Here is a 27,306-nt window from a genome sequence, read left to right as displayed (position 1 = left end):
AGGTTGGGAGTTGGACCTCCACCAGACTGCAGACCAGTCTAGAGCCAGCCTCTCAATAGGTCGCACAACTGGGCAACGGACTTAAGAAGCACCTCGCAGTTCACCGTGGCTGAAAGAGATCTAGAGCCAAGGGGGAAATAGGTATGAAGTAAAAATATTAATGACAAATAAAAATTAGGTTTAGGAATGAAGAGGGGAGAAGATGGTGGTTGGTATTGGCCTAGCAATGATGCTAGGGTCAAGGTCACGGGAGGTTCAGGAAGTAAGGAGTCTTTCTTCTGCAGCGCCTCCTCCTGAGACTTGGAGTAGGCACCTTCGACGTCTATCTCCGGCCATAATCAGGTACATCTTGGTACATGGGTTCAGGAGGAACGTTGTCAGGGCAGCTAGGTTTGGCAGGGCTGGTGGTAGGGTTGGCAGGGCTGGTGGTAGGGTTGGCAGGGCTGGTGGCTGCGTTGACAGGGATGTCAGTAGTGTGGACGTGGCTGGCGGTCATGTTGGCTGTGTTGAAGCCGAATATGCTTGAACCTATTGTCATGTTCTGAAAGGCAAAGGACACAAGATCATCATCTTCTTCTGTAGTAAACCGTAAAATGGTCACTAATTCTTCCCCTTCCTGTTTCCATGCCTTGGTGGACCCTCTCTCACCGATGCTGGGCTTAGTCACAGGGCTTTCTTGGGACAGGGATGAGCATATTTTGCATGTTGTATAAGTGCTAGTCATTTGTGGAGAGAGGGAAGACTTATCAACGGCAAAACTGATTACAAAGCCAGGTAAATGGCTTTGGCCCGGGAAGATTAGCAAGCGTGACACAAGTGAGGACAAGAGAGCTTGCTGAGGGAGCCGCCATGTTTTACGACTCTGTGGAACGGTCACCCTGTGAAGGAGCTCAGGCTGGCGTACCAGAGGATGAGACAGCCCGTGGATCAGAGAGGAACTGTTCCATCAAGGGCTCCGTACATAGGTCTTCCCACCTGGTAGCTGGCTACAGATGCAAGAGCACGTCCATCTAAGACCAGCAGACGGACTCACTGATGATTGCCCAGACTGATTATATTCAGAATCAAGAGCTCAGTAAATGGTTGCTTTTTTAAATCACTAAATTTTGGGGTTATTTGTTATGCAGCAAAGCTTAACCGATACATTCTTTCTCAGGCTCATTTGTCTGTCTTTGGTCATGTCTTGCTACTCCCCCACCCGCCCGCCAGGAGCACGCTCTGATTCCCGGGACACTGACCTCAAAGCGTCTCCAGCAGACAGCCTGGCATCCAAAATGCGAGACCACACCTGTGAGGAAGAACTCCAAGAGGACAAAGGGCAGGAGACTACCCACGTAGGCCTTCATGTTAACCTAGAGGCAGACAGGAATGGAAGCACTTTAGTCCTTCGGGTTGACTCTCTAGGTGACACTCAGGGCTCACCTTAGGCAAGTGCCACCTGCCTCATCTGGAAGGCCTGACACCCTCTGCAGTGGTATCTTGAGCAGATCCTCTGGACATCCTTTTCATGTACCCTTCCTGTCCACTTAGTGGACCTTACCTGATGCCCAACCGTCAGCACCTGCATTTTTACTTTTCTTTCTTTTGATCTTTAAACTAATTGTTGGATTTTTGTCCCTTTGACATTATAAAGGATATTTACATATACAAATGGACCATCAGATGGAGACTCACAGAGGGCAGGGTCTGGAGGGTCCCAGGCTCCGTCCCTGTGGGGTTGGGGTGCACCACTCTCCTGCACATGGATGTGTTCTTGTTCGCTCGTCCCCCCCCACGGACACCCCTGAACGCCTCTCTTACAACACCTGCCTTTCTCTGCCTTGCGGCTTCCTCTGGCCTCCAGAGCCCACGCTGCTATTGGCACAGCAGGTCTGCAGCTCAGGAAAGAGGCCCCTGGAGGGCAGCCCTCTATTAATGACCATCAGTGTCCAGTGTATGAAGACCCCAGCTGCCTTGCCCCTTGGGTTCCTGTTTGCTTCTCTTCCAAATGAACGATATGTCTCAATGTCGCATGAGAAGAACCCAAGCTGAGACGTGCCTCAACAAGCACACAGACCAGGTGATTGGTGACAGGGGCTGTTGGGACAGACACCAATGAGGGTGATCATCGGCTCTGCTTGGCTCCTGGCTTCTGTGGCCTGATCCCTATGATGCTATATGGATGCTGTCCTGGGAAGGTGGCCATGGGGACTCAGAGCTTGAGGAGCTTCTGCTAAGAGGGAGGCCAGGACAGATCAAGAGACCCCATAGAACTCGGTGTAATTAGGATCATGTCCACCCCCAGTGGGTGGAGGGGTCATGGAGATCATCCTGTGGTCCCCTCTACACTCTTCCTCTCTGTGGCAGAGAGGACTGGTCCCGAAGTCTCTGGGCTCCACTACGCCAGCAGTCATTCATGACAGAGGTCACAATGCCCAGTGACTGCTTTTTGGACCAGTAGATGTTGGCCTCTTGATTCCCCAGGACCACAACCCACTCTTGATGAGGACATCCTGTCCCACCCCGGGGACTCCAGAGGCCAACACCTGGCCTGGTTTGTGGCTTGCTGCATCCTCTAGATGCCACATTCCATCAGCAGAGTCACTTCATCTTAGAGCCGGCAGGAGCCCTGTCCGTAGGGAGCACCTCACCTGCACACAGGTCTGGATAGAGACCCTGGGCCCTGCCAGCCCTCCCTGCCTGCTCGGTTAGTCCCCAGGGAGGACAGGGTCACGGCTCACTGTGGAACAGTTATTCTTGCCCTTGCTCCTCAGGCCTGCTGAGTACTGTGTCAATGCTACTGAGGTCCTTCCTGGATCCCAGTGGCCCTATTTCCACCCCCGCCACCTGTCTTCCAGCCTCATCACATGCCCGAGGGCTTCCCTTGGCCAGGAGACCGCTTTGCCCACGTGCAGGGCAGATAGGAAGCACCTGGGAATTGGTGACCTCAGCAGCGGTTTTCAACCAAGGACTGAGTGGAGTTGGGGGCTCCCTGCCCGCTCCCTTGCCCAGCGCAGGCCAGAACTGCGATGCCCACTCCTCACTCTGCGGGACTCCCAGCAGGAGGGAGCTCCTGTGGCCACCTGCCTGACCACGTCCTTCATCCAGGCTTCCTCTTCCCTTGCTCTTATCACATCCCCCCTCCCCTGCTGGAGCTTCCTGGGCTCACCTCTGACAGAAATGCCCTGCACCTGAATCTTGCTCCTGCATCTGCTTCTGCAGCCCCCCAAATAAGACAGGAAGCTAGCTTCAGCACCTCTTCTCTCAGGGACAGGCTGTCCCTCAGTAGGTTCCTGGGGCAGGTCATCTTGTGCATTCGATTGTGGATGTGGGTGGCAGGTGCCCTGGCTGCAAACCTGAGCACTCGCTCCCTCTACACAGGATGCAGGGTGGGTAAAAGAAGGGCCCGGCTGTCTTCGCCTCTCTGTCCTCTCTGTGAAGTGAGGTTTATGATGGTGGCCTCCACAGCCACAGAGTTTGGTGAGGGTCCATACTTGGTGGACACAGTGCTCATCTTACTAGGTTGGAATTCTGTTGGAATTCCCTCCTGCTCTGGAAACAACCTCGAGATCCCTCCTGTCCTTTGGCAGCATGGGCCCAGGCAGGTGGATTGCTCACCTCCTTTTGAACGGACATATCTAGAATGAAAATGGAGATGCCCGTCAGGGAGAAGACCGCACTGACCACGTTCATGGCGATGCTGCCGTTCACCTGGAGGACACGGAGGGAGACAACGTGAGCAGGGCCCAAAGACCAGCACCTGGCAACATAGGGGGGTAGGAGAAAAGAGAAAAGTCTGTGCAGGAAAGAGGTGAGAAGCCAGTGGATTCCAAGCAGAGTGAGGTGGGAGTTGTTCTGGAATCACTGTGCAGGTCCCCTTAGGACCAGGGCCCCCTTTGCTTGGCCAACACCTAAGTAGAGGGACAGGAAATGAGGTTCGAAGGCTGGGTCGGAAAGACACAAGGACAGGGCTCAGGTGCTCTGCAGGGAGCTGAGCAGGGATCCCTGGTTTGCCTTGGGAGAAGGGCGTGGGAGGGACGTGGCTCCTGAGGTGGAGGGCTGCAGCCTGGGCTGGAGGGTGACAGGGGAAGGTTTTCAGGGCCAGAAAGTCTAATGGTCAATGTTAAGGGATCTGCTTCTCCGCGATGAGATGCTGACATCCTGCCATTGTTCACGCCGACTCCTACTCAGGCGGCCTCTCTGGGGGGTATGGGGAAGGAGACAGGGGCTGTGGGCCACCCTTGGGCTGAGCCCGGGACAGCTGTGGGACACAGAGCCTGAAGCAGAGATGTCACTCAGATGTCACACAGCAGAGCCAGGGGGTTGGGGGATGCCCAGGAATTGGCAGACACCATTAGAGGGCTCTAGATCCCCAGAGTTTGGGGGACAGGGTTCAACCAGTCTTGTTGGGACATGAAGAAGCAGTGTGAGCTGAGCCGATGTTGGGGTATCTGGGGGTGCTGGCCTTGGGAGGGATGAAGTAAGGAAGGCAGATGGGGGCAGTGGACATTTGTCCTGGGGAAGGAGATTGGTGTCTGGGGACACTGCAGGTAGATCTCCCAGCCCCTCAGCCTACTGCCTTCTTCGCATGGCGGGAGACAGATCGGATGCCTGCAGAGGGGAGGAGGTGTTGAGGGGAAGGAGGGCTCGGGGCAGGGGTGAAGGGGGCCACCATGGAGCTCTGCACTCATTCCCAAGCTTCTTAGAGGCCACAACAAACTCAACACATGAGCAGATATTTTTCTGGATGTTGAATGACACCCCAAAGGCCCCAGGGAATGCTATGCCCTGTGCCCCGTGGCTGGGACTCCACGTTGTTCAAAGCAGAATTCCAGGTCCAGCCAGAGAGGAAGACAGGAAGTGCCAGGGAGGGGCTGCCAGGCACCATCCCCTGTGGCCCAGGCCTGGCTTCCTGCTTGACGCAGAGCCCCCCGCGGACACCCCTCTGCAAACTCTCACGAGTTTCCCAAATAGCCAAGTGGTTTTTAGCAACTAAATTCTTGTGATAACTAGAAGCACAGGCTTGGAATCAGCTTGTAGGTCCAAGTCCCAGCTCTGCCCTGTGTTCAGGGTGTGACTTCACATAAGTCATGTGACCTCTCTGGGCCTCAGTTTCCTCAGCTACAATACAGGGACGACAGAACTTCCTAGAGTTGTGCAGACTGAATGGGATGAGGTGTGAAGGTTCTGAACCCAGCGCTGGGCCACTCTGCCATCGTGGGACCTCTTTTCCATGACTGGGAGGGGAAAACATTAACACTCAGGAATCACCAAAGAAGGCATCAGAACTCACCACACAAGGGCTGGGGTCCTTCTCAGCCAATACAGACAGGGACCCAGAGGCAATGTACTATGCAGACAAAAAAGAATGATACGTTTTGCAGAACATTAAAAATGACAACCATCCATTCAGAGGCGGATCTTCCCTCAGTCTGCAAGTTCTACACACTTTGTTCCAGAAAATATGCAAACTGTTTACTTCTTTCCAACATTTTCCCCATCCCAGTGGACGTGCCCAGCGTACTGAATGCTGCGATGCCCTATGAGAAGAGTCTAAAGCCTCCCTTCCTCTGGCAGTCTGAATCTTGTTCCAGGGTGCTCTGTCTCATTATCGTCACCTTCTAACAGGTTCTCCTTGAGGACGTTGCCTGGGCATGTTGTTGCCCAAACTCACTTACTGCTCACTCTGCCTAACAACCAAGGGTAACAACCAAGGGTAGGTTGGTGTGGTGGGCAGAGCCTTGGTGCTGGGAGTCAGGAGACCTGGGATCCTGCTCTACTTCTGTGACTGGTCACCTCACTGTGCTCCAGTACCCAGCTTGAGAGTCCCAACTAGCACCCCATGATGCAAGTCATGTGATGGGCATGGAACACTCGAGGCTGGACTCCAAGCTCAGTCTAATTAGGAGAGGCTCAGTTCCTTCTTCCAGAACTTTCTGTCTGTGGGGGTGTGATGGTAGCAACTAACCTCTCCACACCTCAGTCTCCTCATCTAGACAATGGACATGGATAATGATCCCTGTCCTCTCTACCCCCAAGTAGGTCGTGCCATTCAAGTGGGAGAATTAGACTGGTATTCTCAGTGGGGAGGAGAGGGAGATTCCAGGGCATCCTGGGCTCTCTTAAAGCTTCTCCTCCAAGAACTCACTTCCTGTGCCACTATGGGAGGCTAGAAGGCAGCAGGGCTGGAGCATAAATTTGGGCCTGGCTTGGGAGCCTGTAGCAGGGCTTCTGGCAGAGGACAGCAGCATGGGGCAGCCTTGATCATCCCGCCACGTGCTGATTGCAGCCCTCAGCCTTCTGGGACTTTCCTCACAGGGGGACACACTTATTCCTGTCACTGCTGTATAGACTTGTGCTTGCAGCTTGGGTCAAGGTTATCAGCGTGCAGTCGTTGCTGACACCTTTGGTCTTGTCAGTCCACAGAAAGTTAGATCCAGGAAGTTTGAGAGGAAGATTCATGCCTGCTCTTCTGACATCAGTGCTGTTACAGGACTTAAATCCTAAAATCCCCCCGGAAATTGCTTCCTGTCCTGCGCTCACAACCGGTTCTGCATGTTGATACATATGCACATATTTCTGGAACAGAGTCTATCTTTCATATTCTTTTAGGCTACAACAATACAGACCAGATGTTCTGGACAGGCACTTGGCCAGCAAGGTACCTCCACCACTGAGCCAAGCCGATTCCTGCCTTGGCTCTCGAAACCAGTGAACTTTATGTCCAAGCCACCTATGTGGATTTCTCTCATTTTGCTCATAAAACTAGCCTTTGCCTCAACCTCCTTGACTCTGCCCACAGTTTGCTTTGGTCTGAGTGTCCCCACTGCAATGCTCCTCTGTTCCCAGATAAGTGTCACTATTCTTTGGCAAACTTCTCTCTGGTAGTGCCATCGCTACAGGTAATAGGTGAGTGCAGAGTCTGGCTGACCCAGCGTTATGTCCTGGGGGCACTGTTGAGCATTGTATTTGTCCATAGGGAAATATATATGCTATCTACCTGATCTGAGTGTTTCTTTATGAATTTGTGTTTTGCATATAAGTCTTTCTAGGTCACTATATTTGAATTTTTAGTCAATCCAGTGTCAGTAGTAGCATTCAATCAGTGGCAATCAAATAGGTTTGTCAAACAAATTTAAAAATGCCAAGTCTTAAAATAACCCAGTGGATTAAAGAAACTATTTGACATATCTGATGATCTGTGACAGTACTGCAAACCATGACATCAAAGTCCCCTGCAGTTCAGGAAGGACATCCTGGGATAGAATAGTGGCACAGATAAGAGATCTCTGTGAATTTCTGTTGAAGCCTCTTCCATTCCCTTATGTGTAAAAAAGACTTTCTATTTATGTTACCTTTAAAAAATAGTGCTAGGGATCAAATCCAGGACCTTCTAAATGCTAGGCCAGCCCTTTACTACAGAACAACAGACCAGTCCTCTATTCTATTGACGAGATGATTGAGATGCTGTATGAGAAATGGTTATAACTGGCCACTGCTCTAAAAACGTGTTTTGTCTGACGCTTGTACATTGGAAAGGAGCTTTGAACTGGATGCTCTGAAATCCTAAAAATGATAAGCTAGTTCCAGACAGTTGCATCTAAAACAGCCGAAATGGATACTAGCCTGTATGGTAAGACAAGAAAATGAAAACCATGAACAGATTGAGCCTGAATAACTAACAGGGTGATTATTAGTACATATCATAGTCTACACAGAAATCCCAAAAGATTCTAGAAGCAAATCACTAGAATTAATAAGAAAGTTTAGTAATTTTACTAGATGTGAGATCAATATGTAAAAGTCAATTGCATGTTAATATACTACCAAGAGTGATTTGAAATGAAGAAAAAATGTAATAAAGATATGAAAAATTTTAATGTAAAAATTAACCAATGTTGAAGATATTAAATTCTGATGCCTATTCATAGATCAAAAGAATAAATACCAGCAAAACGTGAATTCATTCTATGCTGATCTGTGGCTTCAGAATAAATTCAATTGACCTGATTTGTCACAAAGTCTATATGTACCAAATTATCACACTGTATCTCTTAAATTTGTGCTGTTAAAATAACACAATCAATAAAAATATCTATCAAAGTATATTGCAGCTTAAAAAAATCCACTTGGAAGAAGTGGAAGAAAATTTTTAGTAGAATGTTTCTTGGAACATGAAATATAGATGGATGATCAAAAGCTAACATTAGTTTTGGCTCCCCTGGCTAAAAAGGAAAACAAATTCCAGGAAATTTTAGATATAAAGATTTAGCATAAAGACATAGTAATCAATACAGTGTAATATAAAATTACAAAGACAGATCAAGCAACGTGGAATAGGAGAGAGGTCTCAGAAGCAGACCCACACATATTCATATGTGACATATGATATTTGGCTTTTTAGGTCAGCAGACAAAGGAGAGCCTAGGACAATTACTAATTCACAGAGACAAAAAAAATCAAAATTGGACATTAACATAACATAACCAGAATCAATCCCTAATAAATTAAGGATTTAAGTGTAAAAGTAAACTTTAAACAAATTCAGAGGAAAACATAGAAGAACCTCTTTATGACCTAGGACAGGAAAAGATTACCTCAGCAAGACACTAAAAGCACAGAACACAAAAATTTTGACAAATTAGGACACATTCAGATTAAGATATTGTGTCCATCAGGAGATACCATAAAGAAAGGATTAGCCAAAAATCAAAGGATCAGTCAAAAAACTGGAAGATTATTATTATCAATAAAGAAGAAGCATGAATTTACAAAGAATCCCAATGAATCAAGGAGAAAAAGACAAACAACCCAAAAGAAAATAAGAAAAAAGAAAAAGAAAATTGGCATGTCGGTAGAGAAGGGAAAACTGAATGTTCAATAATGAAAAGATGCTCAAAGCGTTGATAATTAGATGGAAATTCAAATTTCCCACCAGACTGGCAGAAGTTTTAACGTTTGCCCTGGTTTTAATTGCCCTGGTTTCCACAAATCTCATTGGGCTTTGGGGCAATATTTCAAGGCACACCTGGGACCATTTATAATGTGCTAACACAGGAAGTCCTGCCCACGTGCCTCACACAACCAATTACAGTAGCATGGTTTGCACTGCTGAGAACTGAGAACAACCTAGATATTTGTTGACAAGAAAATGGACCAGTAAATTGTAGTGTATTCATGTAGCAGATCAGGATCCATCAGTGCAACATGAACTATGGCTGCTTGTGGCACAGACGAATCTCCAAAACAGAATATGCAGTGGGACAGAGCGAGCTGCGTGAAGATGCAGCACGCTTTATTCACATGGCTTTATACCCGTGCAAAGGCACTCTGTGTGGGTGCATGTGGCTGGACCACAAAGAACAGGAATGAGAAACACAAAATGGAGAATAGGGGCCACTTCTAGAAGCAGGGAGCGGATACTCTTGGGGTTTTAAAACTTGGTGATGCCTCGGGTTTTGAGTTAGGTCACAGATACCTATCTCTTCATTTTTAAAAATTTCTAATTTTTATTCCCTTTAGACACACAATCCTAAAACTCATTCCAGCCACCTTTGAGTGTGCAGCTCACCAGCACTGTGCACCAGCAACACCACCATCCACACCCAGATCCCTTTCCTTGTCCCACACTGAACTATCTCCATTCAATACCACCTCCCCATTGGATAGCCTCTGGAAACCACCGGGCTACCTCTCTCCCTATGCATTTGACTCATCTAGGTGCCTCACACCAGTAGAATCACACAACATGGGTGTCCATTTCTCTATTAATTAACTTCTTCAGTTCCATATTCTTAGTGGCCTGTCAGCAGAAAGGCTTCCCATCTGCCTGCTGAGGTGCCAGTGGTTTTGGAAAAGACTCTGGTTTGCAGTATTTGCTGATTTCTTTGGTGCAGAACAGTGGATCCTTTATGGTCAACTAGCTTACCTAATTCCTGACAATTTTACAGTCAGCTGTCGTGACTGGCCGGCAGGAGCTCTCGCGAGCACATGACTGGATATGCTCTGATTTAACCTATGAGATGTTTCCTAGAAAGATCCCTGAGGAAGTGCAGTGGAGAAGGCATAAAGCAATAAAGGTTTGTGTCCCAAATGTGCCCTGGAGGCAGGGCCTGCTGTTGGGCAGGTGTGAATTAGATGCTGACCTTTTGCTACACCTGTAGAGGTGGAGGGCTGGCTCTTGACTCTGAACGGTGAGTGGAAATTCCTGCTCTTTCTTTATGTTCTCCTTGTCCCCCTTGGGTGACCCAGGAAGGAGGCTTTGTACTCACGGATAATCCTCCCCAGAACAGATACCCTGATATTCCAATCACAGAAAGCTCGGAATACAGCAGAGGGTTGATCCCAGAGAAAACGTGCATCAGGCCAATGATGATCTGGATGGCCTAGGGGGAGACCAGAGGATGGTGAGAGGCAGAGCTGGGGGCCACGGGCTGCCACGCTGTTCTTCCAGCCACACTGATGCTCCAGAATGACTCGAGGGACGGTAGGTGTTGGGGCCCCCCCAGACCACCCTACCCTCTCTGTGCCCAGGTTTCTTTCCTTCTAAGATGGGCCCTCAGAAGCTGGCCTGCAGGGCTCGTGCGAGACTGCAGCGCACATGAAGCTGGTAGGCCAGTTCCTGCAGGGAGGTGTGTGGAAGCCCTACACGGACACTTTCCCACACCCGAGTTCTCTTTTCAGCCATTCCCATGACTAGCCAGTTTCCCTTGGCAATGGATGCCCTGGGAGACCTCCTGTCCCTCTTATCCTTCCTTCTCCTCTAACCTTCTCTTACGGGTCACCTAAACCCTTTTCTGAATGAATCCCCTCCTATTTGGCTCCCACAGCATGGCTATTCCTGAGAGGTGGGAGGTGGCTCTGGGCGTCTCTGGGCCTCAGTTTCCTCAGGGGTCAAATGACCAGGGTTGAGCAGATGCTTCCCACTCTCCTGGCCCACGTGTCTATGAGTTGGTGACAGATGTGCATTTCACACGATCGTCCCTTCACAAGACAATGTGCTTGATTTTTGTCTGTGTTCTCATTAGGTCTGTACTTCAGAAGGCTGGCATGATTTTCCCACTAAAATGAAATTCAATTCATGAAAGACAGCCCACATTTTTAGCTTTCACTGTGTCTGACCAGGATCCCTAGGCATTTGCTAACTCAATTCTGTTTTGAGAAATTTTCAAATTCTTCCAAAATATCTTAAAATCACTGGAAGCCAAAATTAACAAGGATTTATTTATCCAGTATTAACTAATAATGATAGTAATCATGTTACAAAATCCCAATCACTGTGCAATATCATAGGCTAGCTCTACCTTTGGAAGGGTCCACACACATGTCTAATCTCACTTGATGCTCACAACCAGCATTTGTTTTCCAGATACTGTTTTATGGAACTTAGTCTAAGATTGATTTTGATAAGTAAAACCCACATTTCTATTCCTGAAGGATCAATGAGGAGGGATAGATTGGGGTGTGTGCTAGTCTGTTTTCTGTTGCTCCAATGGAATACCTGAGTCTGGGTAATATGCAGAGAAAAGAGGATTATTTAGCTCACAGTATGGAGGCTAAAAGCTTAAACTGTATGATGCAGGATCTGGTGAGTCCCCCCTGGCTGTGTCACCTTGAGGCAGATGGCATCATGGTGGGAGCTCATGCCAGAAAGAGAGAAACCAGAGAGGATGGGGAAGGGCCACTCTTGCGATTTTGATCAGAACCTGCTCTTGACATCTAATCAGAAGCCCCACGGGGACTATGCTATTCTCTTCTGACCCAGTGACCCAAGTACTTCCCCTGTGCCACACTTCTTACAGTTCCTCATCAGCTCTCAACATCGCCCTGCTGGTGGGAACACAGTTTCCAGCACATGGGCACTTGGGGGGCCTGCGCTAACCATACCCACCCACAGCGGGGGGTTCGTGAGTCAGCCTCTTCCCGTCCTGTGCTTGCTCTCTGGCTTCCTGGCCTTCCAACCTCACACAGAAGCTCTCTGGGCGCCCAGGATGAGCTGGGCATGCGTCCTCTGGCCATGCCAGAAGCTGTTATAATTGCAATAGCTGCCACGGAGTGAAGACCCTCCTTGGTCTTTGAGGGTGGTGTCCTGGTCAGCTCTGAGTCCCTGTCACATGGAATGGGTGAGCGTGTACAGGTTGAGGATCTGTCATAAGCCAGTTCCCTTGCTAGGAACTGGCTGGGCCTCTAGTCCGCCACAGGACTGATCTGGCTTCTGCCCCAAGAGGAGGGTGACCGGAGCTTTTCCAGGGGCCAGATGAGGCTGGAGGAGGCAGGTCAGGGTCAGGATCCCCTTGGTTGGGGAGGAGATCACAGAGCCTCAGGGCCTGAAGGAATTTAAGAGAGGATCTCACTAGATCTGCTCCCTTTAGAGATGAGCAAATTGAGGCCCAGAGAGGGAAAGATGTGCCCGAGTCCACCCAGCCTCCAGCCAGCCCCGAAACCTGGATCACATGACTTCCTGGTCGATGGTCTTTTGAGTGAAACTGATGCGGACCTTTGGCCCTGACAACTAGGAAGGGGGTGGTTAACCAACTTTACAGCCTCCCCAAAGACCAGGGAACTGGTGGAGGTGGGGGGGGGACACGGGGAGGGGGACTGCTGTCTGTGGGACCTCCCGGGTCCAGCCTCCAGAAACTGTCACCTGCTTTGTTCTTTGATCTCCAGATCTTCGCCTTCTTCAACTAACTGCACCAAAGTGGCCTTATGAAGTGACCCAAGCAGAAGAAAAGACATCGCACTTACCCCTAATGTTCTGACCTCATCATTGATGAATTTCTTGGGATCAAATGCAGGAAATGATGCAAATGACATGTTCCATGCCATGTTCGACGGGGACTGGCCTGAGGTGGGTGTCAGCCCGGGGATAGCCATCGCAGGATTCTCAGGGTCTCCAGGCAGGGTCTGGACATGGGCTGTTCCCAGTGGGTACTGGGTCACTCCAGGCGAAGTCTGCAAACCGGCCCCTCCTGCTGGAGGCTGGAGTACGGTGAGCTGGCTCTGTGCACCGGTCACCCCCGCTGCATTCTGGTACACTAGGAATGGCTGTGCTAAGTTTGTTCTTCCTGTATCACACTGGACCACTGTCGGGGAGGGTGGGTAAGTGGTTAACCCCGAAGGTTGCTTGTGGCTTTCTGAAGTCACCGGATACCGGGGCTGGATGACATGGACACTTGCTGGGGCATGAGCACCGGGCACATTGCTGGTTCCACTCTCCAGTGTGGACATGGTGTGCAGCTGCCACAGAACACACAAGAAGGTGCATTTTCCTCCTCTGACAAAATGCATGACTCATCTTTCCTCATTCTTATGTTCAGCTTCATCCTCATTAAAATGAAAACCACCTACCACGTTGCTCTACCCAATAAGCTACTTTCCTTCCTGGGAGTCCATGTTCTAGGGACATTCTTTTTTCTTTATGTGGGTGTGGATTTGGAGACTAGGTCTCCTGGCTGCTTAGCTCCTGTCGACCCTGGGTACCTTTTGGCTGGTGGTTTTGTTCAGGCCTCTGCGGTTGGCATTTCAGTCTGCCTACCTTGAGTTTGCAGAATGGGCACAGGCCCTCCTGCCCCTTACCCTGGCCACTGTGGGTGGGTCTGGGGATGCACAGCTGACCTTGAATGGCTGATAGTTCCTTTCTCCTGGGGACTTGAGATTGCACTTGAGGACCATTATGAGATGGGAAGCCATACAGAGCTGGAGGGTCAAGCGCATGCCATGTGCAGTGGGGAAGAGATAGCCCTTCAGAGTAAGGAGAATGAGGACCATGGATGGGGGAGGGGGAGGGGAGACTTTGATTGTGCCCTTTTAAATTTCTGGTTCAAGGTTCTCATTAGCCCCACCTACTTCCGCTTTTGGAGTCTATGAGCAGTTAGCTAGCTCCTGGGTTTAATTTAGCTAGTTTATGGATGGTTCCTTAACATTCATTGGCTTTAGAAAGAAAAGGCAGACTGTCTTTCCCAGGCTCCATGTACCCTTGCCACCCAGGGGGACAGTGGACCAGGTGGCCTGGGAATGCTCATCTTGTCCCCTCTTCCTGAAGGTTGTCCACCTGGTGTTGGGATCAGGACCACAGAGACGCTTTGTCGAATTCTGTTGGTCTGTGTTTAACTGATGAATTTCTTGGGATCGAATGCAGGAAATGATGCCAATGGCATGTTCCGTGCCATGTTCTGGGGTCCTAGAGGTTCTGAGAATGGCCAAACCCTTAATGACACGCAGTTTCTATTGATTTCTGAGTAGAAGAGGCAGTTGGGAAAAGCGTGAATGTAGTCCTGGGTTGACCTCAGATAAGGGGGATCTGGAGAAGCTCTAAACTCTTGTGCTGCTCAGCTCAGCCCAGCAAGGTTGCAAAGGGCACAGGCCGGTGTGTGGCCTCCTGAGACCCTTGAAGCAGCGCTAGGTGGGACGAGATCCCATGCAGAACAGGGGAAGGTAGTTTGTGTGATTCATCTGGGGTTGATAGTTGTTTTGGTTGCTGGGCTTGTGTCACCAAAATTGTACGCTCCTTGCCGGCAGAAAACCACCTCTCTGGTACCAAATGCTGCAGACCTGATCCAGCCTTAAGTGCTCAGGAGGCTCCTGCCCTTTCTACACCAGCCACAAAGATAAAGTGAACCCACCCTAGAGCCCAGTGTCCCAGCTGCTGACAGAGTGAGAAACACTGTGAATTGCCCACAGCCAACTTGGGTTTGGGGCTGACTGAAGGACTGATAGTGTTTAATGTTTAATCGTCTGGAAAATAAAGGCAAGACAGCATCAGGACTACGAGATCAGACAGCCCTGGGGTCATTTCTCAGTTTCTCCATTTAATAGTTTCATGACCTTGAGCCCGTGGCCTAGCTCTCACTCTCCTATCTATGAAGCAGGGATGATAAGAAGCTCTCAGCCTCTTACCATGGGTTCTTGCAGCACAGAGCCGGGCCCAGGGGAAACACCCACTTTACACTTGTTCTCTGTTGAAATATAGAGACCGTCCACAACAGAAGGCCCCCTGTTTTGAACATTTTTCCTAATTAACCCCAAAGTATTTTGTTTGCAGTTCTTACAGTAGGGGATCTCAAAATGTGGTCTGCAGGCCAGCAGGTTCGGGATCACCAGGGAACTTGCTAGAAATGTGAATTCTCGGTCCACTCCACAGACCTCCTGGATCAGAGACTCCAGGAGTGGGGATTTGCTGCAGAAGACTGAGACCCATGACTGTTCAGAAACACCCTCCATTTCTCCTTGTGACTTCCCTTTCCTTGGATCCCAAATGTCGAAAACGCTGGCTCTGCAGGAATTCAGGAAATTCCTAGCCTTCCCTCTTCTACCTTCTAGCTGGTTTCCAAGGCCCGTGCAGCTCTGCTATTGCTCAAGAAAACACCTGTCTGCCACCTGGCAGCTGAGCCATTCCCCAGGACTTCTTGCTCAGGTGGCTCTTACCCACATCTCTGCAAAGCAGGGAGAGGAGGCAGTGGGGCCGGAAGGGCCCGCCTGTGCGTGGTCAGCTCTAGTAGTGGACTCGGGCCTCAGACTCATCCTTCCTGGCTGCTATATTCACTTCAAGGTGCTGTCACTGTTCTAAAGGGATCTTAGATCCACCAGGAGATACACAAACGGCAGAAGGTTCCACAGAGCAAACGGAGGCTGTGGCAGGCAGCACGTGCAACCTCTTAGACCCGAGCCCTCCTGGCTTTGGGAAGGAAGGGCAGGTTTCCTAGGGGAGTGGGTCATAATAACAACCACAGCCACCATCGGCGGTGCTTATGCCTCTCAGGCCTGCAGGGGGAAGGCGGTTCCTCCAGTGACACATTATTACTATGATCATTTTGCAACTGAGGTACTGGAGGCTGAGAGAGGTTAGGTAACTGGAGCACAGACACACAGCTAGGAAATGCTGACGCTGAGGTTTGAATTATGAGAATTAAAGCTTTTGTTTTCATGACGAATACTGTGCTGCATGCCAGGCTCTGCTTCATGACCTGAGACAATGGATTAGTTCTCTCTCCCTTTTCAGAGCAGGCTTCATTCTTCTATGTGTGAAAACAAGACAACTGAAGACCTGACAATGGGCACAGCAGACTGAGCCCTGTAAGGGGCCCCCGAGACCCATTCAGTTCTCTTCCTACCAGGAAACCGTCAGGAGCTGCTGCGCCCCTCCCCTGACTCAGGCAAAGGCAAGGCCCTGCTGAGGTGGATGGCGCAAGGCGTGCATCCTCTGGAGGAGCGCAGTATGTTTCTGGGAATGGGCTGGTTTGTTTCTGTATTCCTTTAATAAGTATAGTTGTGACTTCTCATATGACCATTAAGTAGGAAGGAAAAAACATGACTTTCCCAATTAATGCAGCAACTTCTAAAGAATAGATCTGTTTGCTCTAAATGCAATGATTCAGCTGTGGAGCGTAAATTGTTAATGTCTAATGAAAAACTCCCTGTATTCTGTCAGGGAAGTTTTTGAGAAATTAAATCAAAATCTAGAGAAGAAGAATTAATGTTAAGGAGACAGATTAGTGCTTAGTACTGGGCAACTTGTTCTTGTTCCTGTGCACAATGGTTTGTGCTCTTACTCTTGTTTGATTAAAATTAATAACAAGTTAATCAATTGCCGTAACCATGGCACCGGTTCCAGTCAGTAAGTCAAGAAAGAATAGTCAAGGTATAGGCCAAGAGTCTGGGACATTTCTAACTATTATTAAAAGTTAACTAAGCAGAAACAGCTCAAAGCAAAACGGGAACTGAAAGTAAAAATGCTTGCTTGTGCCTAAGCCAAGAGACATTCTTCTTATCTAATTGTAGCTAGGTAATACTTTGTTTCTTTGAATAATGATTCCTGTTTTGTAACCACAAAGTACTGTGAGCCTGCCAAAATGAAAAGTATATATGATTAACTTCACAAGTAAAGGTGGGGATCAGCACCTTCACTTTGGTGTCTGTGTTGTTTCTCCACCCTGCTTTTCGCCGACTCCTCACCAGACCCCCTGTTGGAGCTGGTCTCTGACAAGGAGCAAAGCAGGAGGTCTGTCAGAAGGCTTTCCTGCATCGCCAGCTCCGGGCCCTAAACAATCCTGATCACAAGGCACCCAGGGCTGGACTCAGAGGGGTCTCCCAGAAGATGCAGGGTTTCCAGCTTCTGGGGGGAGACCACAATGTCCTTGCAGAGATGGGAACTAGTCTCAGGGACCTGCTCTGACTCTCGGTTACCTCCCAGGTGGCCTGGCTCCCCTTTTCCAAGGCCAGGTTGCTGAGAGGTCCCATCAGGCTGGATTTGCTCACCTACAGGAGGATCCTGATTCCCTGCAGCTCCCAAGAGGCTCTTCCCAGGTCCTTCTAGGGCCCAGGTCTCTCCTGAAGTGACCCAGTCTCTGTGGAGGCTTCTCAGAGGAACTCCCGGGAACCTGACCTTGTGGTCCTGGTGAGTCTTTGCGACTCCTTCTTCAGTCTGTTGGTTCTTACAGCTGGTCCAGAAATTCCAGATGAAGAAGAAATATTAGGTTTCTCTTTCAAGGACCAAAGTCCTCTTTGCAGTTTCAGGTAGAGTCAACGAATCCATTGTCTAGCACCCAGGGAGGGTTTATTTACCCCTGAGAGAATTTATGGCCTTGACTGCTTAGGATTCCGTGGGAGCTCCTTCCAAAGTCTGTCTGTGAGAAATGGAGAGATTAAGAAGTGGAGAAGTGGGCCATGAAATTTACATGAGCCCACAGATTACACCGATTAAGCAATCAGCAAGTGTTTATTGAGTTTCTGCTGTGTGCGGTTGGTGTGCTGCACACTAGGATATAAGGCACTTGTGTTATCTTTTCATTGCTGTGACAAAGTGCCTGAGAAAATCAGTGTAAAAGAGGAAAGATTTATTTTGGCTCACAGTTTCAGAACAAGGTCATTTTGCCTCAATAGATTTGGGCTTTTACTGAGGTAGAACATCATGGGGGGAGAACATGGAAGAGCAGAGCTGCTCCCCTCATGGTGGCCAGGAAGCAAAGAGTGGGGCAGAAAGGGTCACAGGGGAAGAGGTAACCTTCTAGGACACTCCCTGAGTGACCTACTTTCTCCAGCCAGGCTCCACGTCCGGTAGTTTCCATCACTTTCCAGTTGTCCATTCAGTTATGAACCCATTAATGGGTTAATCCATTAGCGAGATCAGAGGACTCATGATCTGGTCTCTCCTCCAAAGTCCCAACTCTGAACATGGCTGCATGGCTGACCCAGCATTCCTCACATGAGCCTTTGGGGGACACTCAGGGGCCAAGACAGGATGAACCATGGTTGAGTAATCATAGTACAAGCTCAGCTAGGGAGAGTCAGCCAGACTGTCAATGATGAAGTGGTTGGGAGACGTGTGACCGCGGCCCTGAGGTTTGTCGAGTGGCTGAGCATCGAATGGGACACCCAGCTGAGGCCGGACTGTGAGAGGAGAATATTCCAAATTTTTTAAATTTTTAGTTCTTGCTTGTCACCCCTACTTGCCACGAAAAGAGCCCTCCCCTAACCGTGGTCCTGCATGTCCAGCTCCCACCTTAATGTGTCTCACCAGGGAGCTTCTGGTCATCAAGAGCAACATCAGGGTCAACAGCAAGGGCAAGAGACCAGCAGGTGGGTCAAGGCCATTCATCCCTCTGTGAGTGAGTAGCTCGCAACATCATGATTCTGCACACAAAGAAGAACCTCGTCATCGTCCTCACGGCCACTACTGTGTGCTTTCTTTGTGTCCTGTGCCCAGCCCTGCAGCCATGACAGGATACAGTGGCAAACCAGCACGGGCTCTAGAGAAGAGGGACATGGATTCCAATCCAGTTTGGCACCAAGGACTGTCAGTGTGGATTAGGGCAATGGCTAAACCTCCTGAGCCCCAGGTTCTTCAGACTCCTTGTTGCTAGAGAATAAATAAACCTCCTCTGCACTGTCTGAATGCAAAGTGACATCATTCCCATGGAACGGCATTGAGTAGAAATAACAGGACAGGGATCTAATCAAAAAAATGTTAATGGCTTCCTTTTGTTTTCCAGAATATTGTGTCCATCTACCAGGTGTTTATTGGACAGATTTGGGTAGAGTTTGTTACCTGAAATGTCACAGGCTAGAAACCTGCTGTCCAGGTAACTGTATTGAAAGGTGAGGGGCCTCTAAGAGGTGGGCTAGTGGGAAGTGAGTGGTCATGGATTCCTCTGTGAAGGGATTAGTGCTGGTCTCTTGGGGTGGGTTAGGTCTCACAGGAGTGGGTGAGCTGCTGAGAGGTGGGGAGTTATTAAGATGTCCTCACCAGGCCCCTCCTGGCAAAGCTTCCACCACCTCCCAACAGTGCCACCTTGGGGACTAAGCCTTTAACACACGGGCCTTTGGGGACCCTTATCCAACCCAGAGTGGTGCTTACATGAGATAAAACAATCATTTGAGAAGATGCAGTGGATCAGTGCTTCTCCAACCTGAGTGTGCTCCAGAATCGGCTGGGAGGCTTGTGCAAAGACAGATTGCCTGACCCAGCCTGGAGGCTCTACTTCAGTGGGTCTGGGTGGAGTCAAAGAATTTCCAGGTCTAACAGGCTTCTGGGAAATGTGATATGGCAATTCAAGGTCAAGTGTAGAGGATTTCCATGCATCAAATGGACATGAGACTGAATTTTCTCTAAATTCTTAGCCTCCTCTGAGATTCTGTGCTCCTATAAGTTCATGAGGGAGAGATCACTAGACTGTTGGCTTTTCTCCTGAAGACTTCTTATACCTTTCCCCATCTCAGAAAATGACTGTCACCCAATTTTCTTGAGCCAGAAACCTGTGCGCTCTCTTCAATTTATCCCTCTGACTCCGATCCCACTATGCATTTTCATCATCCCATAATTCCTGGAGATCTTGTCCCCAAACCATGTCCCAACCTGCCCCCTAGTTTGCACTGCATTAGCCAGTGCAGGCATTCAGTCTATCTGGCTCCACCATCCCTGGCCACTCCCTGCACCACAATGTGTGCTTACAGATTCTGTCTTCATTACATGTGCCAGGAAGCCTCTGGTCACAGCAGGCAGGGCAGATGGGGGTTTGGTGCATCCCAACCAGCTCATCCCCACTGTGAGGAAGTGACAGTGACTCACAATCATGATTCTGGTGCACAAAGAAGGGACTTCATCATCATCATCATCATCATCATCATTGATCTCTGGGATTACAGAACCTTTTCTGCAAGGGCCCAGTAGTAAATATTTCAGCCTGACAGGCTGTGTGGTCCCTGTCTTGATATTAATTCTGCTGTTGTAGCTCAAGAGCAGTAAGGGACAGCATGTGAACAAATGGAGAGCTTGTGTTTCAATAAAGCTTTATTTACAGGAACAGGAGGTGTTCTGGATTTGCCCCCTAAATCTTCCTGTGGCATTCCTGGACTATCATAGGTCCTCCTGCTCCCCGGAATGTTCCAGGTGTGGGCAAAGCAACCAGGAAATAGCCCTGGCTCTTTCCTAGGGGATCCCAAAGGGAAGGATGGAGAGGCCTGGGGCTCGGGGTCTGCAGGGGGGGATGACTTGGCAGCACCTTCAGACATTCACTAGCCCATTTGACTCTCATGGGAGCCCAGTGCCTGAGAAGCAGACCAGGGGGAGCAGCGTCCTGAGGCACGAGGGGGAAAGGTTTGCTCATGCAGGACAATGAAGAGGACCCTGGGGAAGCCGGGCAGAGCCAGGAGACGGTGCTTTAGGGAGACAGAGGTTTGGTGGGTCACATGCAGTTGAGGGCCAGTGAGATAAGGTTGGAAACTTGCCCTCTGGAGTCCTGGTGCAGGTCCCGCCTGTGGTCCCCGCTGGCTGATGACCCTGGGGACATCTCTGCCCCCTTACCTCTGTGCTTTCTCTGCCCAGGTGTGGAGTGGGCCACAGATTTTGAAAGACACTGAGTGTGCTGTTCTGCAGTTCTGGAGGGGAGGGGAGGGGAGGGGCCAGAATCCTGCAGATGGATGGCTAGTGGGAAGGTGCAGAGAGACCAGAGTCTCCTCATACACAGGACGGGCGGCTGTCACTCTACGTTGATGAGGGGTCCCTGGAAGGTGCTGGGAATAGAACACTGGTAGGTAGGTGGCAGGACACACAAGAAGCACTGTTCCAAAGCCCCACGGTGATTTCAGCGAGTCATTGGGTCACGCCTGGTGCCCCCTGTCCGGAGAAGCCCCAGGTGTTTTCTCCAAGAACCACGCTCCAGAGGTGAGCCATGTTGGCAGAACCTCAGTGAAATCTAGGTCCAAACTGTCAGGAAGGAGGCTTTGGGAACACAGTCAGGGGTCAGGGCTGAGGGCTAGGGATCTGTAGAAGAAGATGGTGTGGAATCTGATGGAGCCCTTCAGGCAGCAATGAGGAAGGATGTGGAGAGAGAGGTGAGGGGACGTGGTTGCCCAGCCCTCAGAGAATGGCCTGAGACGTGGCCCCTCTTAGGAGCTCAGTGTACTCGCATCCTGGTTTGCAGAACCATCCAGGTAGGGCTGGTCTAGAACTAGGAAATGATGTGCCCCATATTTCTTTTATCAAGATCTACTTTTAGTGTCTGGGATTTCCTAATTCCAGGAATTGAAAATCCCCTTGAGGCAAAGGGACCATTTCAAGGGAGCCTCTGTTCGCAGAATCACCCGGTGCCTGGCGCGCTGTGTCCCCTCTCATCTGCCATGGTGCTTTCACGGTTCTGCATGGCGTTTCGTGCAGTGGTGATTTTTATTTCCTAAGATCTTATTGCTTCTTTGTGGACTAACATCCCGTCTTGAAGAATACTCCCAGGGGTTCTTTCCAAGAGGCACAAAACTATGGCCAGGATGCTTACAAGGTCTCCATTTCACACTCCGACCTACATGAAAGGTTGGCTGGGGACAGGAAAACAGGAATCCACCCGAGTCTTGTGATCTCCACGTCTACCAACCAGGTGATGGGCATCCAGGGTCCCTGCACAGAGAGGGCACAGGTGCACAGGGGACAGCATGCTAGACACCAGGACACCTAGAAGCCCCTTCTCAGAGGAACTCAGAGGCTAAATCGACTTACAAGAGTCAAGGCACTTTGTACTCAGTGACCTGAACAAACAGAAACCAAAACATCTTGCAGTGCATCTGGGGCAGGAAAGTCTGAAAACTGGCACATTAGGGATCATACCTAAAACTCATCAGAATTCACTTTTCAGATGTCAGATGGTCACCCTCGTTACCAATACGAATGTTATTGTTTTTGTAAATATTGAAGTCAGTGTGCTGTGGCTCAGAGGGAGAGCGCTCACCTAGCATGCGTGAGACACTGAGTTCAATCCTCAGCACCACATAAAGTAAAATAAAGACACTGTGTCCACCTAGAACTAATATATATATCTTTAAAAAAAAAAAAGAAGTCAGGCAACAGTCACTGTGCCCTTGGAATCAGGCCTCATCCTCTATGAGGAACCAGGTAGCAGCCTCCTGGCTCTGGAAACTTCCTTCCCAGAGCCATTTCCCAGGCTTGGGTTCTGTGGCATCGGTGGTGACAGCATAGGGAGGACTGATCATTGTCCTTGACAACTGCATGTTGTCCCACGGCTCCTCATTACCCCTCATTACGGCCTTGCTGCCCGCTCAGACGCTGGCTCCTCCACCAGGCTCCTCCTGCTCTCTGCTTTCCTCACCCCTCGCCCGTCACTGCCAGGTCCACTCACACCCATCCCTGGGGTCCTTGTGCACTCTGCCCAGCTGTCACCTTTGAAGAAACTAGTTCACACGCTGCTGTGGCTTAGGAGGGGCGGAGGGTCCCCCATGCGTGGATTGTGGATAAAGGCTGGGTCCCCACCTTGGGGCTATTGGGAGTGGTGGGAGCTGTGGATGGTGGGGTCTGGTGGGAGTCCCTCAGGTCCTTTGGGGCAAGAGGTACTTCGTGTGCACCTCTCTTGGTGGTGCTTGCAGGAGAGGGGCTATAAAAGGAGCCACAGACACTGTGTTCACCCAGTCCTATCTGCACCTGGTTCCAGAAGGGACCCCTGTCTTCCACAAGGGCCCCCATGGTTGCCAGCACCATTTGCCATGATGTCCTCCTTACAGCAGAGCCCGTGTGGGTGCCAGGCCCTTCAAACTTCACAACTATTAGCTGATCTCTCCTTTCTCCAAAGGTGGCCTGTCTCAGGCCTCTTATTACACTAATAAAAACTTGACTAATATGCATGGTGGGTGCTATTGTGTGTTCCTGAGGCCAGAGGTCCCTTGAGGTCAAGGACAATGTCATGGTCATGATGTTTACCCTCAACACACCAAACAGATACTTAATCCATATTTATTAATGAATGGATGATTGAAAGAAGAAGATGGGTGCCTAGATATTTTCCCCCTCACCCACAAGCGCAAGGCAGAGAATTACAGACACATGTGTGCACAAAGCCTCCATAAAGATGTCCCCCCATAAGCATTCAGGAACACACTCCTTAAGGAGGACCTTGGTGCTAAAATTAATGTAAGATCCCTCTCCCTTTAGCAGAAGAACAGTGTGATTCATTGGGCTGAATTCAAAGGTGCAGTGCAGGGTGTGAGCTGGGAGAGACCTTGCCCTCAGCTTCCCAGAAAAGAAAGGAATCAGGTTATGGAGGCAGAGAAGAGGCAGGCCCTCTTTTTGCTGATCTGCATATTTGATCTCAGTTTTCGTATTTTGGAGGCTTGGAGTTAGGAGGGGATCCTGGAGAGTCACTTCTGACATTCACAATGACCTAAAAAACAGGCACCCACAAGACACATCACTAAGGATGAAAGGAGAAAGGCAGGTGCTGAGCCCATAGGTGTCAGGGCCCTCCTGCCCCCGGGCAGGGAGGAAGCTCTGAGACCCCTCTAGCGTTCACCTAGCGGGGGTCTCTCCACCCACTCAGGAGGCCCACAACTCACCTGAGCATTTCTGTTCGTAAAAATTGTGATAACACAGACAGTGATCACCACTCCAAAAATGATCATCCCAGAGAGCTGGAAGCAGACGGGAGGAGAGGCCGTGAGGGCAGCTCTGGGACCCACACGTCTCAGCTGGAGTCGGGTCTCATGATGGACCATCCCTGGCTCCTGTGAAATCCCTGTCCCCTCCCAGGCTCAGGGCGAATGTCTCCTGGGGCTTCTGAGGCCAAGGGGGTGGAAGAGTTGCTCTCTGACCCCTCAAGGCCAGGGCTACTGCAAGGAGAGGATTGTGGCTGCTGGGCCAAGACCTGGACGGTGGCTTCAGGTGACGGGGGAGGTCTTGGGAAGGAAGACAGTGACCAGCTAGACTGTCCTGTGTGGGCAGTGAACAGGGCCCTGAGGGTTTGGACCAGTGACAGCGAGGACATGGAGATGGCGAGAGCAGAGGTGGCACCCAGCGGCGTGGGGCGGGCGGAGCTGCAGGCACAGGCTGCTGGGGGACTGGGCACAGAGCAGGGGCGGCTGGTGTTCAGGATTGGGCAGACCCTGCCTCTGGGGCCAACCTCCCCTCACCCTGAACCTTCAGGGAAAGTGAGCTCCTGAGACAACCTCTAGGTGGGTGACAGTGGCGTTTTGTTGGGGAGGGGATTGGGGCCACTCTGCCTTTGGAAAAGAGCCAGTGAAGTGACCCCCATCTGAAGCCACTGAGCAGCAGCAGGAGGAGCAGGGAGATAGCAGCCCTCTGCCTGGGGTCCCGGGAGCCCAGGAGCTCGGGGTCCCCCACAGCCCTGGGAACAGAGTTTGATTGGAATCCGTTTTCCTCCGAGAGGCCAAGGAATGGTCCCAACTGTCATTGGGTTCCCCTTATGTGAGGTAATAAGTAGGAGAGAAGCTCTGCGTGGCCCAGGGCAGGTGCCAGTCCAGCGTCCCCGATGGCAGTTACACCCAATGGCATTGCCAACAGCCAGGAGCTCGGGAGTGTCCAGCAGGCAGAGCTGGAGCAATAGAGGCAGCTGTGGGGTACAGATGGGCAGGAAGAGCACCCAGGAGGCCAGTCTATGAGGGAGACGGGCACAGATGCGGATCACTGTAACTCAGAGCTGACAGAAAGGGTATAAAGGAGAGGGAGGGGAAGAAACCTCAGGGCGCTGGGAAAGGAGGCGAAGGGGCTAAATCAAGCAAGAAGGTTCACAGCAGAAGGACCCTTGTCAATGATGCAGGTGTTTTACAAACAGTTTTTAAACGAAATTCTTCTATCCGTACAGGCTTCCGTGGGAATGGGGTCCCTCACGCCCTTTGAGCTTTCTTATTGGATGGGAAATGATCCATGCCCGACCCACAGTCCCAGAGCCCCCATCCTTGGGTGTCCCTGGGCAAAGCTGTCCTGCAGTGCACCCTGTGCTCAGAGGGGACACCTGGTGAAAGGTGGGGCTGGGGATGCTCTCTTTCCAAGGTCAGGCATGGGCAGAAGTGGCCTTAGAAGCCACGTTTTCTGATTCCACACTTCCTGCTGTCTGTGCCTCGTGACACTGACCCACGCAGGGACTTTGCCTGTCCCAGCCTCCCCCGCTTTCTTCTCCTCAACTAGCGCTGGCTGCAGCATTTCTCCCCCTGGGCAGCGGGGCAGCCCTGGTGGGTCCCCTCCCAGCGGGGAAGTCCCAGTAGTCTCCCGTGCCCCGCTCTCTCTGGAAATGGGAGTCCCTGAAGTCAGGGTGAGCGGGAGAGTGTGAAGGAGGAGCCTGTGGGGCTCAGTGGGACAGAGCCAGGCCCCTGGTGGGCGTTTAGACCTTGACCCTGGAAGCCATGGACTGTTTCTGGAATGGGAGGAGCTCCAAGCTCTTGTTCCTGAGAAATGAGAGGGACTTGGGTGGTTGGTTCTCTGTGGAGGAGTTTTTCTGAGGAACATTGGAGGGAGACTGCCCCAGGCGACCTTCTGGTTGAATACAAATTGCAGCTAATGTCCTCCCTGTACTAGGGACACACTGGAGTTGGCAGGAGCATTCGACCATTTGATGAGGTGGATTAGGAGGCATCACACCTGTGCCAGGCCTGGCCCTAGGAATCTGAGCTAGGACCGTGCAGGAAACAGGAGACACCTCTGCCCTTAGGAAGTCAGTCCTAGTGAGAGGAGGCAGGAGGTGAGCAGGATGTAAGTCCACGGGGTTGGGTGTGAGAAGACACTTAAAGCTGGGTAAGGAAAAAAAAACACCACAACAAACAAACAAACAAAACACAGAGGAGAGCAGGGTGCTGGGTGGATGCTGGGGATTTTAGGGACAGTTGTCAGAGTTTCAGGTGTCCTTGACGTGGAGGAGGGCGGGAGGCCGACGTGGTGGACCTGGGGGAAGAGCCTGCGGGTCACAGGGAACATTCCAGGCCTGGAGGTGGAAAGATGCCCCGTATGTTGAGAAACCTCAGGGGGTGAAAGCCGCATAAGTGGATCAAGCCAGAGGATGGCAGTGGTGTCCAGGGCTGGAGGGCTCTGGGTGGCCAGAGTCTTCAGATTTGGTGAGGAGGGTGGCTGTGTTTTCTGAGGCAATTAGCACAGTGGAAGGTTCTGAGTGGAGAGCTGATAGGCTCTTGTGTGTCCAAGTGTTCCTGGTGGGTGCTGAGAGGAGGCCAGGACAGAGGGAGGAGCAGGCGAGGCTGTTTCAGTGAGTGACACGAGACTTGTCAGGGCATCGGCCAGCGTGACCATGCAGAAAGTGTGTGTGGGGGGAAACGGCTGGACTCTGGGTGCATTTTGATAGATTTTGATAGATACACCAACAAGATTCCCTGAGTTCGTGTGTGTGTGTGTGTATGTGTGTGTGTGTGTGTGTGTGTGTGTGTGTGAGAGAGAGAGAGAGAGAGAGAGAGAGAGAGAGAGAGAGAGAGACATAGGGAGGGAGGGAGGTGTCAAGATTGCAAGCCTTGCCCCCAGCAGCCCAGGGCATGGCATTGCCTTTGATTGGTTTGAGGGAAACTGAGTAGAGAAGGTTTGGGAAGTGAACCCTGGAGATCAGACCTGCACAGGGGGATTCTGGGCAGAGGAGTTGAGTCCGATTGGAGTGTGGGGAGGATTCAGCTGAAGCCGTGCATTGGGGTGTCCTTGTCACAGGAAGATTGTTCAAGTCCCCACACGGGATGGGAGGGATGAGGCAATGAGTAGAGAGAAAAAAGGAGAGGACCCAGTGGATCCCAGGGACCTGAGAGGGGGGCCAGAAAAGAGGGAGCAGAGAGCAGGGGCCAGGGTGGGTGGGGAAGCCACATGAGGTCCTCAAGAGAGGGGGTGACTGGGACCCGGAGCAGAGCAGGTGTTGGGGAAGGAGTGATGAAGTCTGATTTGGTCCCGAAAGGCTAGTGTGAGGCTCCCTGGCCAGGGCTTCCAGGGGCTATGTTTTGCTTTCAGTATGTAGCCAAGGTCAGGAATGGGCTGTTAAGGTCAGTGCGCAGCCAAGGTCATAAACATTCACTTGTGAGCAGGCGCCCCCTAATGGAACCTGTCGGCAGTGCATGTTC

General features: G+C 50.7%; 1 protein-coding gene across 1 annotated transcript; it reads right to left on the bottom strand.

Annotated features, from left to right (window-relative positions):
• Positions 1-322: 322 nt before the first annotated feature.
• Ms4a18 (membrane spanning 4-domains A18) lies at positions 323-13,650 on the bottom strand. Its single transcript, XM_077108610.1, has 7 exons — positions 13,555-13,650; positions 12,724-13,215; positions 10,251-10,364; positions 5,273-5,329; positions 3,598-3,690; positions 1,239-1,352; positions 323-541 (listed from the first exon to the last, which is right to left on the bottom strand). Exons 1-7 carry the CDS (start codon positions 13,648-13,650, stop codon positions 323-325), a joined length of 1,185 nt encoding a protein of 394 aa, XP_076964725.1.
• Positions 13,651-27,306: the final 13,656 nt, after the last annotated feature.

This window comes from Callospermophilus lateralis, chromosome 2 (genome assembly GCF_048772815.1).
Source record: "Callospermophilus lateralis isolate mCalLat2 chromosome 2, mCalLat2.hap1, whole genome shotgun sequence".
Taxonomy (NCBI): Eukaryota; Metazoa; Chordata; class Mammalia; order Rodentia; family Sciuridae; genus Callospermophilus; species Callospermophilus lateralis.
This window is presented reverse-complemented; position numbering and strand designations above follow the sequence as displayed.

What these genes read in the sequence shown, in the direction of transcription:
- Ms4a18 (XM_077108610.1), bottom strand. Translation starts at nt 13,650, where the DNA reads ATGGTCCTCAAGTGCAATCTCAAGTCCCCAGGAGAAAGGAACTATCAG. An exon ending in ATGAGGTCAGAACATTAGGG is followed by an intron (nt 10,365 to 12,723) that starts GTAAGTGCGATG and finishes GTCTCCCCCTAG; the next exon opens with GCCATCCAGATCATCATTGG. An exon ending in AGGACCCCAGCCCTTGTGTG is followed by an intron (nt 3,691 to 5,272) that starts GTGAGTTCTGAT and finishes CGTGTCCTCCAG; the next exon opens with GTGAACGGCAGCATCGCCAT.